The 14279-nt window shown below is 38.7% G+C and overlaps 1 protein-coding gene across 1 annotated transcript in view; it reads left to right on the forward strand.

Annotated features, from left to right (window-relative positions):
- The first annotated feature begins 328 nt into the window (after positions 1-328).
- The window catches only part of prkcea (protein kinase C, epsilon a), a 60186-nt gene continuing 46235 nt past the window's right edge, over positions 329-14279 (forward strand). Inside the window, exon 1 of the mRNA XM_053511376.1 lies at positions 329-1391. Within this exon, the coding sequence (XP_053367351.1) occupies positions 1044-1391 (348 nt within the window). The 5' untranslated portion in view covers positions 329-1043. The remainder of the gene's footprint in view (positions 1392-14279) is intronic.

The raw sequence follows: 14279 nt of genomic DNA on the forward strand, positions 1-14279 counted from the left end.
TTCCGTAGCCATTTATGGCACTCTGCTGTAAGAAGTGAATGAATCAAACGAATCCAAATCTCCCGTCTCCGACTGACTTGTACGTGTTTGAGCGAAGGAATCGACACACTAATGCGGGTAATTATTTCCAACAGGGAGAACAAACTATGAAAACGTAGGCAGCAGAGAGACAGACTAGCACCAACACAACTGGGAAACACAGATGTGAGGTGCTCTTCGCTTGTACACACACACACACACACACACACTCCCCCCTATCCGGCGCGGCTCGAGAAACCGACGCGTTTTGCGCACTTCCTGCTCCGGCCGTCAGGAGCACGAGCGAGAGAGAGAGAGAGAGAGAGAGAGAAGGGGAGGAATGCTGCAGGAAAAATCAGCATAGATCTGGTGTGTCCAGTGAACAGACAGGCGGCTCAGATGCCGCGGAGGATTCCTCACGCCCAGAAAACGCGATCGAGACACAGACGGCGAGCCCCAGCTACTCGGGAGGAAAGAATATCCATGGACCCATGAGTGGCCACTTTGGTTTTAGGCTTTTTTTTTCTCATTTAATGGGAAAAGACTAGCTGGAATGCACCGCTGTTGCTGCTGAAGACCTTCACGTTTCATTCGGGGCCGTTTCCTCTGAGCCCCAGAGCGCCGCCAATTTCTGTTGACATCGTTTGCCTGCTCTAAGCATCGCCCTGATTCCTGCTGGTTATAGGGTGTAGAATAAAACTCAGAGAAAGAGAGAGAGAGTCACAGGGGATAGCGGATTTGTTTCGCTTGTTTACGCGCCTTCACGATCGTAAACAAAAGCAGGAGAATCCAAGTCCTTGCTTTCCTGCCTGCTCCTTCTGCGCGTCTGTTCTGCATTCATTTTCAGTGAGCCTGGGTTCCTGGACGTCAGAAGGAAAAAAAAAAGAAAATGATTTCAAAAATCAAAGCAGCATTCATCACAACTAATTCTTACGAATGACGTGATGGTAACCACATGTGAAACATTTCCTTTGGATTAAAGTTAGACACTGTAAAGGTAAGCAGTTGCCTGTTCTCTCATCATCATGGTTGTTTTCAACGGCTTGCTGAAGATAAAAGTCTGCAAAGCTCTGGACCTAAAGCCCACACCGTGGTCATTGCGCCATGCAGTGGGACCCAAGACACAGACATTCCTGCTGGACACATACATTGCTCTCAATGTTGACAATTCACGCGTGGGCCAGACCTCCACCAGGCAGAAGACCAACAGCCCGTCATGGAATGATGAGTTTGTCACAGAAGTGTACGATGGAAAGAAGATCGAGCTCTCAGTTTTCCATGACTCCCCAATCGGGTATGATGACTTCGTGGCCAACTGTACCATTCAGTTTGAAGATTTGCTGCAGAACGGCAGTCGACACTTCGAAGACTGGGTATGTTTCTGAGTCAGACCCCAACAGCTTTGGTCCAAAAGTGATGCAGTCAAGTTTGGTTATTTTCTTGCTCTAAATCGTCTGATTCAGCTGTTGGGTAAACTGCCAGATTTAACAGACATGTTAAAGAAGGGAAGTGACCAAACTAGACTTTGACCCTGCAGGTCAGCAGTTGTTCACTAATCAAGCTTTAAATTCTACATTAAGTGTCCTGGTACTTACATAGTCCTTTGCAAGAAGGAGAGCTGTCTTTAAAGTCTATACGTATTTACTTTCTTCTGGGTGCTTTCTGACATATCACCAAACAGATTATGCTCATTGCATCAGAAAGCAACATTCATAATTTCCATCACATGAAAATGTTTTGCAAACTCTGATCACAAGATGACCTGTCAGTGTGAATGTATGAAATAATAGGATTAGGATTTGATTTGCAGAATTTTTGCCACTGGTTTTTGTTACAGTTTATAATAAAGTAGCCAGAAGCATGTGATAGAGTATATGTAACTGAAGAGGTGGAAGAAGATGCACTCATTTGGCGTTAAAATAAATCAAACTCTGTTTACTTAGTGCGCATCTCCCCAAGGCTTCTGATATTCACACAATTTCAGGCTTTCAGCTGCAACATGTTGCAGAATAATCAGCAAGTCTTTGTTTTTAGAGGAAGGTGTTGACAGTTGGGCAATAAATAGCTCACATCTACTTTTGTTTCTTGTAACACCCTATCTAATCTTGGGCACCACTCACAGACCGATTGCTGTAAGCTGTGAATTGTGATCTATTATTGAGTCACATACAGCTGGTTGAAAAGTTATAGGGAAAAAATGGTTACTTATGCTATATACAGCATTTTGCTGGCATGGCTTGCTGGCATCGTCCGCTTAAAGCAAAGTGTCAGTGTAAATTAACACTTTTTATTTCTCGGACAACCATATATTAGGATAAAGTGTTTCTCAATTGTGGGCATTTTTTATCACGACCCTGATGACCCCAATCCACTGTGCATGAGGTGATACTGAATGCTTTTATGAAAACAAAAATGGAGTAGATCATATGCTGTGGCCGTCACAGTCCTTAGCCCAGGTGAAAACCTGTGGAAGATTTTGGAGTGATGTGTTAAGATCATTATCAAGACACTAACTAAGGAAATATCCTTGGGGAAAATTGTGTTCATCCCTGCAGTATAGTTTCCGAGATGTGCAGAATATGTCCCAAAGGTGCACTGATTCTGTTCTAATGGATCACAGTGACACTTAATTTTGGTTTTCCCTCAGCCATCTGTAGATAGCTTCAGTGTAAAATAGTTCACATTATTGTCTGCTTTATTGTTTGTTTGTAGGCAATATAAAATCTAGCATTAGATTTGCATTATAATCATCATGCCGTAAATAATGAGCTGCCATCGTGTTTTTTAATCTCACTCCAGCAAACATGTTACAGACATGTGGTTGTGTTAGGCTACCAGGGAAAGATCAGTAAGAATTGTGAATTGATCATGTTTTTTCAATGTCTGTCCTTCCATGTCCATGTTTACAAAAAGTGACAGTGTGATAGGAGGAAATCAGTTCGATCATGTTCTTACTGTATGTCGTATGTCTCTTGATGCCTGATATAAACCTGTAAAATGTACTAGCAGACTATTTTAGAATCACTTGAGGTTGAGTACAATATTAAAGGTTAGAGCGTGATTTCTCAGTGCTGTGTAACAATATAACCCTGTCTGGATTTAAACCAGTGTTTAAGACAAATAATTAGTGCTTGATGAGAGAGCAAAGCAATGTATATTAAGTTAAGAACTAAAGAAACTGTTATGTATTACAGGACTTGTTATATAGAATGCCACACTTGTACGCCTATACTGTACATTTTGTCATTGTAACCTGTGGCTAGAAATCTACAGTCTAAACCCAGCTCTTAAAAGACAGCATAAATTAACACTCCCACTCACAGGTGCACAGGCAGACCTTTATTGTCTGCAGACTACAGTGTTTGTTAAGATTTCTGTCTCAGCCAACATATGCCACACATGAAATATGGGACATTTTAGATGAAAATGTCATCCATGATGTGATAAGAATAATTAATAATTCGCATTTCGTAGTGAGAATTTAAAGAAACAAGAAGTTGTTCGAATTGTGTCATATGTGTTACATAACCACTTCTTTCTTTTTGGTTTTCTGTCACTGACTACACTGAAAACCACCTAATGCGATGGCAAAATATTTTATACTTGTATGTGAAAACCTGTATGTCTCATTGGATGCATGTAAGAGTGTCATACAGTACATTGCCTTACTCGGGGTCAGGGATGAAGTGCTTATAAATGGCATTTTATGTGTTTTTGTGCACACACATTGGTTTTGTCTGCAGAACCCATCCAGGGGCGTAACCAGAGCCGAGGGCCATGTGTTTGTGGATGTGTTTCAGTCAGCAGCGAGACCTGCCCTCCTGTCTTTGTCGTGTGAGGCAGGAAGGACTTAATAATTCACAGGCCTAATTCAATCAGGCTCTTTGTGTAGCACTCAGGCCTTTAGTCTACAACCATGGTTACAGGTGCTTAGGTTAATATGATGCCTTGCTCTCGATTTTATTTTTATCTTTCTTTACAATATACTTGTCTCTATAAGTCTTATCCTTCTCACTGGATTAGGACACTTTCTTAGATATCACCTGTTGGCTCAGTTTAAAGTTGGGTGTTAACAATGCTTCGGGTTTTGCTTTCGGTTAACACTGCACAAATTTAAGCTGCCAAGTATGACTTAAAGGAGGGATGTGTGTAAATAAGCACTGTTGGAAAGATACTTGCAAATGTTTTATTAATTCATTTAAGTACACAGTTATTACACGAGCAAGATTGCTGCTGTAAGGAATATCAGTATGGCTGCATTATATCAGTATAAAAATAACAGTATTATTCAGCTGTATAGGAATAACGCTGCAGGTATTCACACACAGCATGATTAACAAGGATTAACGAAAAAAAAAATATTATCAAGTAACATTTCAGACACAGTGTGGCCAAATATTTTTACTGCTTCAACGAAAACAATTCCCAAAGAAGGCACAGCTGGATGGAGTGTTGCGTGTTGCCATGCAACGCACAGACTGACTGATAGCCCAAGTGTAGTAATGGTTTAACGTAATGAACTACAGTATATAAAATTTGGAATTTTATGTCGCAAACAAAGAGGAGTATGTATAGAAGACACAACAAATTAAACAGATAAATAAATAATAAAATAATAAATGCTTTTGTTTGTGGGCACATTCCAAAGTTGTCAGGATTCAGATTGCATATCAGCTCGTAGTACATTTTCTGTCATATTTATGCTTGAACAGCAGTTTCAGTGCACTCAAACCACCCGAGAGCTCATTTAGAATCATACCGAGGTGTTTAACACATTCGTTTAGAATTAAAACAGAATAAATGCGTTTAGTACTGGTAGGTTTTAAGGAGCAGCATTGTGTGTGTATGTGTGTGTAAGTGTGGTGTATGTGTTGGAGGGGGAGGGGTGTATGGAGTGGAGAGGATGATGCTCCTGCTGGCAAAGGGCTCAAGCTGAAGGGGATCACCCATCTTTCAGGACAACCACCCACTCACTTCATTTCTTTGTTTAGTTCATTTGGTCTCCTTCCTAGTATTGTCCTCCATTTTCTGTCCTCTTACCTCTCTCACCCCTCACTCCTGAGCTTCCTTCCTGTCTTTCCAATTTTTTAAAAGCTACCTTTTTCGAAATTTTCCACGTTTTATCACTCAATTCGGATTCTTACGTAGCGTTTCCCACAGACAGCTGTGAGTAAGTAATGGCATTAGAAACGAAGACCTGCTTTTTGTCTAATGCTTTCCATTTCAAAGTGTGGCCTACATTATAGTCATCAATGGTGCTCGGTGATTTCATGCATTTTCTACCCAGCAGCCTCCCCCATTCTTCTGCTTATATATGGCAGGCTGAGTTGGCGTTGAAGACGCCATCCTCTCTCTTCCTCCTTGGCACATAGTTACCATGACAACTCATGGCACTCCCTTGCCAAGACAGAGCTGTTAACAAGAGTCCTCACCTGCCAGTGAAGGGATGAGCGTCTGTTGTATTCACACTTCCTTCTTTCTTGACCTTAGCTTTTAAACTGCATACATGTATTAAAAATGCATTCTGCTTAGAATTAAAAATAGAAATGGATCAGTCTGTAGTGAAAGGTTAGAACTGGAGTCTGTTTAGTCTCTCCATGCAGACTCCGGGGAAAGTGCAGTCATCCATGGCAGGCTTTTTTTTCTGGTGGATAAGGGAGATAGAGTGGGCCATACAGGAGTAGTAATTAGTGATAAGAAGTGATGTGCTGGGGAACTGTTATCTCTTCATTTCCCATGTATTATCTTAAAACCTGATTCAACTAATGGGATGTCGAGTCGTAGTCAAAGCACTGCTACTCAGCTCTTCGTGACATGCAGTTTGAGTTCTATGAAAAGAGATATTGCGATAACTAATAAGCCTCAATTTGTCAACATGGACCACTTCCTTCTGCCATTCAACTTCTGCATTCAGCTTTCATCCACCATCTTTATTAGTGATGTAAAGTATAATGCTTTAGGTTATAAAGTATTTTCTTAGATTATATTACAGCTAATCAGACTATCCTACCAGACCCTGTTGAATTTATGGAAAAGTGTAGATGAATTCACTGTAATTCCAATTATGTGTACATTAAAATTACATTATCATTCGAAAGCTAAATCACAGAAACTTTGTTCCACATAATCTTAGCCTAGTAATAAGGATATCTAATTATTATTATTATTATTAGTTTTCTCTAAGAAAAACATCAATGTTTTATTCATGTAAGCATTTTAACTGGTATTCTGCCAAGTTTTTTTTTATTTTTTGCCTTATTAACTTCCATGTACTAAAAAAAAAGGTTGGTGAAGAAACAGCTGACTTGTTTCAGGGATGTTCCACATTAAAATAAACAATAAACAGTTAATTAGTAAATTACAAAAATAAACAAACCCCTTCAGGAACGATGTTATTAGTGGGGTAGTGGTGTAGTGGTTAGCACTGTCACCTTGCACCTCCAGAGTCCGGGATCGATTCCCGGCCAGGCTCAATCCCTGTTCCTGTGTGCATGGAGTTTGCATCTTCCCCCCCTTGCTTGGTGGGTTTCCTCCGGGTACACCGGTTTCCTCCCACAGTCCAAAGATATGCAGGTTAGGCTAATTGGTGTAGTGTGTGTGTGCCCTGCGATGGATTGGCACCCTGTCCAGGGTATACCCTGCCTCGTGCCCTAAGCCTCCTGGGATCCTAAATACAGGATAAAGCGGAGATGGAAGATGAGTGAGTGAGTGGGGTTGTAAAAATAATTATTGTTGGGATAATCATCGATTATAAGCGATTTCCTGTGCATTTCAAGCAATCGATTATGATTGGTTTACAGTACAGTGAAGCTATTTTTTTTACATATCCCAGTGAGGAAGCTGAGGTCAGAGCGCAGGGTCAGCCAGGATACAGCGCCCCTGGAGCAGATAGGGTCAAAGGGCTTGCTGAAGGGCTTAACAATGGCAGCATGGTGGAGCTGAAGCTTAAACCTCGATCTTAAAAGCAGTAGCCCAGAGCCGTTAACCGTTTGAGCCACCACTGCACCCCTGATTATGAAAAAAAGCACAAGATTTTAATTATTTAATTTCTTAAAACACACCACGTTGCATGTTTTTTTTTCTTCTGCACACACGGGCAACTGCTGTGTAGCAGAAACACACATAACGTCTGAGGAACAGGCGTGTGTATAATAGCCAATAACTACACATGCTCACAACATGGTTGTGTAAAATGCCAGATGATGTATCTCAAGGTGACCTGTTATAAGAATTTCCTGGGGAAAAGGCCACTCCTGGATGTGTGTGTATTCTGGTTATGGGAAAAATGATACAAGTAAATGAACAAACAAAGAAAAATCTTATTATGAAAAATACATAAAAATCTGTCACAAGGACTGTGTGCACAATGGTTAATACTAGCTGGCCTGGAATGACAGTGTATTGTATTGAATATCGGGGTGTACTCTACCTAATTACCTGATTTCACAGTGGAAAATTGCTCTAAACACAAGCATATTCAAATCAAAAAGGCTGTAATATAGGCCTGGAACACCTCCATATAAACAGTTTGACTGCAAAATGTAATAAATGCCATTTTTTAAAATTTTATTAGTTTTGGCAAATTATTATTAAAAATTGCTATATATTCTTTATCTAGAAGAAAAACTATCACTAGTAATGATTTTGCTGCATTTCCAAGCCATGATGTACTTCATGGAAATATTTTCAAAAGAAACTTAAATAGAGCAATAACTCTACAAGCCAAGATGGAATAAAGAGATATTACATAAGACATTTTCTGTACATTTTTGTATAAGAGACATGAGATACACGTGTTGTGTGCAGGAAGCTGTCGCATTCAACGCTTCATGTAGACACTGTCCACTACTGAAGTAAAACTGGAACAGTTAGAGGAGAAAGCTGATGTTGTGTTTAAAGCTGTACTTTTAAAAATAATTTTTCTCATGTTTCTCGTGACCGTTAACAGTCTTTGTTTATGTGTCCAATTAAGCACAACACCTTTTCCTTGATCCAATTTATTAACTCATTCATTAAAGCTCCTAGATACCTAGGGGCTGATTCGTATCACTATTTTATAAGTATCCTGATTTAATGATATATATAATCAGGATACATATATAAGATATATTAGATATATAAATATATATATATTTTTTTTTTTTTTATAATTCTAAACAAACTTAGCGAATAAATCGCTCCTACCGCACTAAACGTCTTGCTGCCTGCCAATTTGTGAATAGTTTAAAACACACCACCTGTAGGATTATAGAGGAACTGCAACAATTTAGAATCTCAAATAAATTAAAAATTAATATTAAAAAAATGGAACCAGTGTGAAGATTCATAAATCAGCACAAATTTATTTATTTTTTCCCCACCTCTACTAGATTGCATAATATACACTGGTGAAAACACAATTGCAGGCAGGTAAGGGATTTTATAATATAATACGGGATTTTATTATATAATAAAAACTAGGAGTAACCGGTTTCTTGGTGTACCTACTGAGACTTTGGGAGTGGTTGTTGTGTGGGTGTGTGTGTCAGTGCTATTAAGGGTGTCGGCTATTTTTTCTGTCTCATGTTGTCCTGTATTGTTGCCTATTACTTGTGCATTTCAATTGAACTGGAAAGGAAACATTGAGTGACATACAGGTGCTCGAAAAAAAACAACAACACTAGAGCTGCTTTACCCTCCTGACAGCTGCATAACCCACACACACACATGCACATGAATATAAACATATACAGATTCAAATCACTGCCTTTCACTCTTCTCTAATGCATATGTACATTCACATGCAATAAAGAAATCCTGTACATTATTACACTGGCTAAAGGTAAAAACTAATATGAAGAAGGTTGAGATAGTATGTTGTGAGTGTTGAGACGTGGAAAATAATAAGGTTGGCTTGTGTAGCTCAAGAACGAGGTGAGGAATTGTTGTTGCCCCACTTCTTGAATAACCCTGACTTTCAAGTAAAGTTGCATTCTGACCAGGCGGATGAGCCAGGCACTCTCTCACCATCTTCATTAATGCCATCATCATCTCTGCGGGAGCTTATAAGAGGCCCAGCGAGTTTCAGCACTCCATTCACACTCACACGTCCACCCATGCACTACAGACGCCTGTGTGTGTGTGTGTGTGTGTGTGTGTGTGTGTGTGTGTGTGTGTCTGGGAGAGAAAGAGAGCAGACATGGCAGTTATCGACGCATCACTGTGATGTTTAACAGGCCAGTTGGTTCTTGACTCTGTAAAATTCCATCCCACAATTGGGACTACCTCGCAGCTATTGTTTTTGTTTTGCCAGGATCTGATTTTCGTTATTTACAGAATCAAAGCCTTTGAGCTTTACTCTCAGGGACGAGTATTTATTCGAACACATTTCAATCAGAACTTCAAAGGATCCCATTATTGCACCCTCCCATAAATTATGCAAAATTAGCCCGTGTGTTTGCTGTTTAATAATTTATAGCACTTAAATAGTCACACCCGTGTGTTTGAGATTTAAGGACTGAACATGCATATGTGAGTGTACAATGCATTCTTCATGCTCTGAGTCTGTGTGTGTGTGTGTATGTCTGTGCATGTGAGAGAGAGATAGAGAGTGTGAATGAGTTCCAGGCGTGCTGCCCTGTCTTCATACTGAGAGTGTGCTGTTGACAGATGGACGTGGGAGGGCTGTTACTGTTACCGAGCTCGAACTGTCCGAGAGAAGTTGGGAGGGGGGGGCTGTGGGGAGGGGGGGGATTTGAACGGGAGGGGTTCTTTGAGGGGGAGTACGGGAGAAAGTGAAAGAGAGGAATTGTGCAATTGTGGTGAGGTTAAATGTTTTATTAAGAACTGAGCAGTACATGTGTTTAAGGCTGCCTGTGTTGCCTGGGCCTATTTTTGATTTCCCCAATGCACAGTGGAAATTAAAACTTTTTCAATCACATCTCTCCTTTTCTCATGGGCTCTCTCTCTCTCTCTCTCTCTCTCCCCCCTTCTCCCTTGTTCCATGTCTATAAAAGCGTCTAGTGCCCTCCTGACCGAATAAGCAATTTAACAAGACTAAGAGACAATTGCACTATTCTTTTGTTTCTTTGTTTTGTTCTTGGATACCGGAGTTATTCTTACAGATTTAACTATATATATATGTGTGTGTGTGTGTGTGTGTGTGTGTGTGTGTGTGAGAGCATTTCTATCTAGGGTGGGACTGGGAGGATCTAAGACATTCATTTGTGAAAACTGTTCTTGCTTAGTGGGCGTCATGATTCACTTTAATTCGATTTGATTTTGTTACCTTCTGTTTACTTTTATGTGAAAATGTGATTCCTTGTGCTCCCAGACTCACTCTTTTCACGGAACATACCCATTCCACAAGGAAAGTAAACTCTTTGGATGTGATAACCTGGTCATTCAGTACATTTAGATTATCTCTTTTATTCCCTCATTACGTTGCTGAGCCTAGACCTGAGCAAATGAAGCAACCACAGATCGTAACACTGTCTCCAGAGGCTTGTACATGATGGGTGCATCACTTCATGCGCTTCCCTTTTTACCCTGATGCAGCCATCACTCTGGAATAGGGTCAATCTGGACTCATCAGGCCACATGACCTTTTACTACAGCCTTTACAAAGTCCCATCTTCACGCTGTCAATCAAACTGAATCTTTTTTTCTGATTAGTCTCACTAACAAGTGGTTTTCCTCCCAATCCTGTAAGTTCTCTTCACACTGTGTGTGGAAATGCTCTCTCTGTAATTTAATTTATTTGTTTTATGACGTAATTTCAGCAAATGGTTTCGATCCATCATGATTGTTTTTCCGGTTACATTTCATCCAAAAACTTGACAATTCAGCACTATCCTTTTAGGTAAAAAAAAAAAAAATGCACCCTTCTGAAACGCTTCCTGTTTTTTGGCCAGGCAGTGTATGTAATAGTTGCTCAAGTGTATCTAATAATCTATTGATTTTACCATCTCACCTCGTATATAGCGGGTATCCAAAAGCCTGGGATTTAACCTTTTGAGAGAGAACATCATTCTTAGAAAGTGTGCAGAAAACGATTTGTGTTACACAAGCATTTGGGCGTTGGGCAAACTATCAGAGAACCGTGTTATGTAATGATGTTCATATACTATGCACCCTATGTTCCAGTGTTGCACTCTGCAGTTTAACTCTCAGCTTCAAGTTGGACAAGAAAAAAAATACTCTGAGCATCTGTGTTCTGCAAACTTTTGTTGCTAAGTTCTGCAAAAGATCAGAGGCATGATCATGGCAGAATGCTTAATCTAATCCAGTTTGTGCCCTTGTTTTCATGCATGATTGTGCTGAGTATGTATATGTATATAAATGGAATAAATACACATAAAATTTTTACCTGTAAAGATTCAGCATTTCAGAGTAGTATTATTTGTAACAAATATTGTTAAAACTGGCATTACAAATATTGGTCCATATATTATCGTCAATGGTCTAATTATGCGGCAGTGCATATAAAAATTACCCTCAAAAGTATATTATGATTGAAAGCATGACCATGAACAAAGAACAAAAGATAAGCACTTACAGACAATATGTAACACACAACAAATGCTGGACAATGAAAAACTAAAACACAACTTTAATAATGGTGCTCATTGGGTGCCTAAAGACCAGTTATATGCGATCATCGGTGCATGTAACATCGTCCTTTGATATGCTGGTGCTTATGGATATTATAGTTTCTCGTTGGTTTTGGCGCTAGCAGATTTATTTTAGTCTATATGTTAGTTAATTAAACAGTTTACATTATATCAAATAAAAAGCTTAAAGCCTTTTTAACAGTTTCCTAGTATTTATTCAAAGAAAAAAGAAAATAAACACACACACACACAATTTTTTTTTATTAATTAGTAAAGAAAAATAGTGTGGTTTTGGTACATTTATACAGTTTGTTTCTTTTAGTTATTGTTTTCTCACAAGATTGCTGAAGACGTCCAAAATTTTCAGTAATTACCTTCGAACAGTTGGTATTGAGATGTGTCTGCTACTTATGCTCTGTAAAGCCTTCATAACCGCTCTAATCTGAGGTGCTGTTATTGGGTGATGTTTGAGGATGGTAACTCTAAATTAACTTTTTGGTCTTGCTTTCCCGGCATGGTCTTTATGAGAGCCAGTGTTATTATGGTGCTTGATGGGTTTTGCAAATGCACTTGACAATACTGTTCTTGCAGGAACTATTCCTGGAGAGCTGACCTTCATGTCTTAAAATAATGATTGACTGTTGTTGTTGTTGTTATGTCATTATCTAATGCCGTATGTTTAAAAAAAAAAAATCCAGTTTTATTCTAAAATGTTAAAATAAACCTAAACTTTTAATAGGTACTTTATAAATTAGCAAAATAGTAATGGGTCGAGAGCACAAGATGAGTGTTTTCTTTGCATTTCATTTTTGCATTTCCTAGAACTAGAGCAAGCAAGAGTGCAAAATGTTCAGATGGGCAAACATCAGTGGTAGCAGCTCCTCCTTGTTTAAGCTTTTTGGCGGATCCACATAAACACACACATACAGTACATATACACACACTCTCTCTCTCTCTCTCTCTCTCTCTCACTCTCTCTCTCTCACACACACACACACACGCACACACAGAGGTGAGTGACAAATTAAAGCAGCAAACAAAATTGTTTAGGAAGGTGTTGAGCTGTTATAAGGCTCTCTCTCTCTCTCTCTATATATATATATATAGATATATATATATATATATATATATATATATATATATATATATATATATATATATATATAATCCACATTTTACATACAATTTATAACATTTCCACAGCATAATAAAACAGTTTTTTTTTTCGTGATCAATTGACTGTCTATTAAGCACATACATGCTTTAACTGTTTAGTTAAAAAGAATATGTCTCATATATTTAGTGTTTGTGTATGTAAGTATATATGCATACAGTACACTCAAGGCTGTCTTTTTGTGTGTGTGTGCTAGGGATGAGAATCAGCAAAGGGTGTTGCATAAGAGGATCTGCTGCTGTTCCCAACTTATCCTTTCCTTAATCCCTGCACCATATCTTTCTTGCTTACATGCATACACACACAAATCCCTTGCTTTCTCTCTCTCTTCATCATGCTCTCTCTGGCCCTTAAATGCACTTATGTTCTTGTGCACACTCTCTGTTATTCTGTCTCTTTATTCTTTGTACATAACTCTCTGTTTGTGTGTCTCTATGTGTGTGTGTGTAACGGGAGCCAGTGCTGAGTAACGCTGCACTGCATTATTTAGTTGAGACAAATCAGCTGATTGACAGGCCCGTCACTGTGTTGCTTGCTCAGTGTTGATGGTTTATGTCTTGAACCCTGGTTACTTGTATGAGTGGCCAATATGTTTTTGTGAGTGTGATCATTTATGTTAAATGACAGTTTTTCAGTATATTCTCATTTATGTCAATACTGTACTTCCAGAAACATTGATGACTGAATGTTTTAATTTACAAAATGATAGTTAGGCTACCATACAAGCAATGGCTTGCAAACACTATAATATCATACCGGTATTCTGTAGGAACTGAAGAGGGTAACTTTAAGGTTTGATCACTGATGCATTGTCTGATGACCTCTCTTCACTTTATGGAACTTACATACTTTGTGGTGGTGTAGTTTTAACCAAAGTCACAAATACTGTGTAATTGATGTTAGAAACCCTAACAGCAAAACTCATCACCATCTTGGAATACAGCGGTAATAAAAAAAAAAAAAAAAAAAAAAATCTTTATTTTTCAGTTCAATTAAATTTAATTCAATTTATTTTAAAGCACTTTAATCAATAGCTAACTTTAGAGACATTCAAATGTATCCTGAACCTCTGATGAGTAAGTGAGCTGTGAAAGTGGCAAGAAAAAACTCTCAGAGACAACAAGAGGGGGAAAAAAAAACTTGAGAGGAACCAGACTCAAAAGATTCAAAACACATCCATTACAGTAGATAGGTGTGTTGAAAGGATTCGGTCTAAGGATGTGTGCAGGACAGTCATTATTTTTGCAAGAGCAGTTGTTAGATATGTTCTTTCCTTCTTCATCCTAAAACAAACAGTCTGAGGATAAATAATTACTGTACTAACACAAAGGGATTAAAATATAACTTCGGAAATTAGAAGGCAATGTGAAAACATGCGTTTTGGCCACATAATTGTCTTTTCCAGTAGCTGAGCATACAGTATTGAATACCATTTTTGCAATATAAATTATAAGATTTTTACCACCTGTTCTTTCTTTTAATTTCTATAAATGCTG

This window comes from Clarias gariepinus, chromosome 14 (genome assembly GCF_024256425.1).
Source record: "Clarias gariepinus isolate MV-2021 ecotype Netherlands chromosome 14, CGAR_prim_01v2, whole genome shotgun sequence".
Taxonomy (NCBI): domain Eukaryota; kingdom Metazoa; phylum Chordata; class Actinopteri; order Siluriformes; family Clariidae; genus Clarias; species Clarias gariepinus.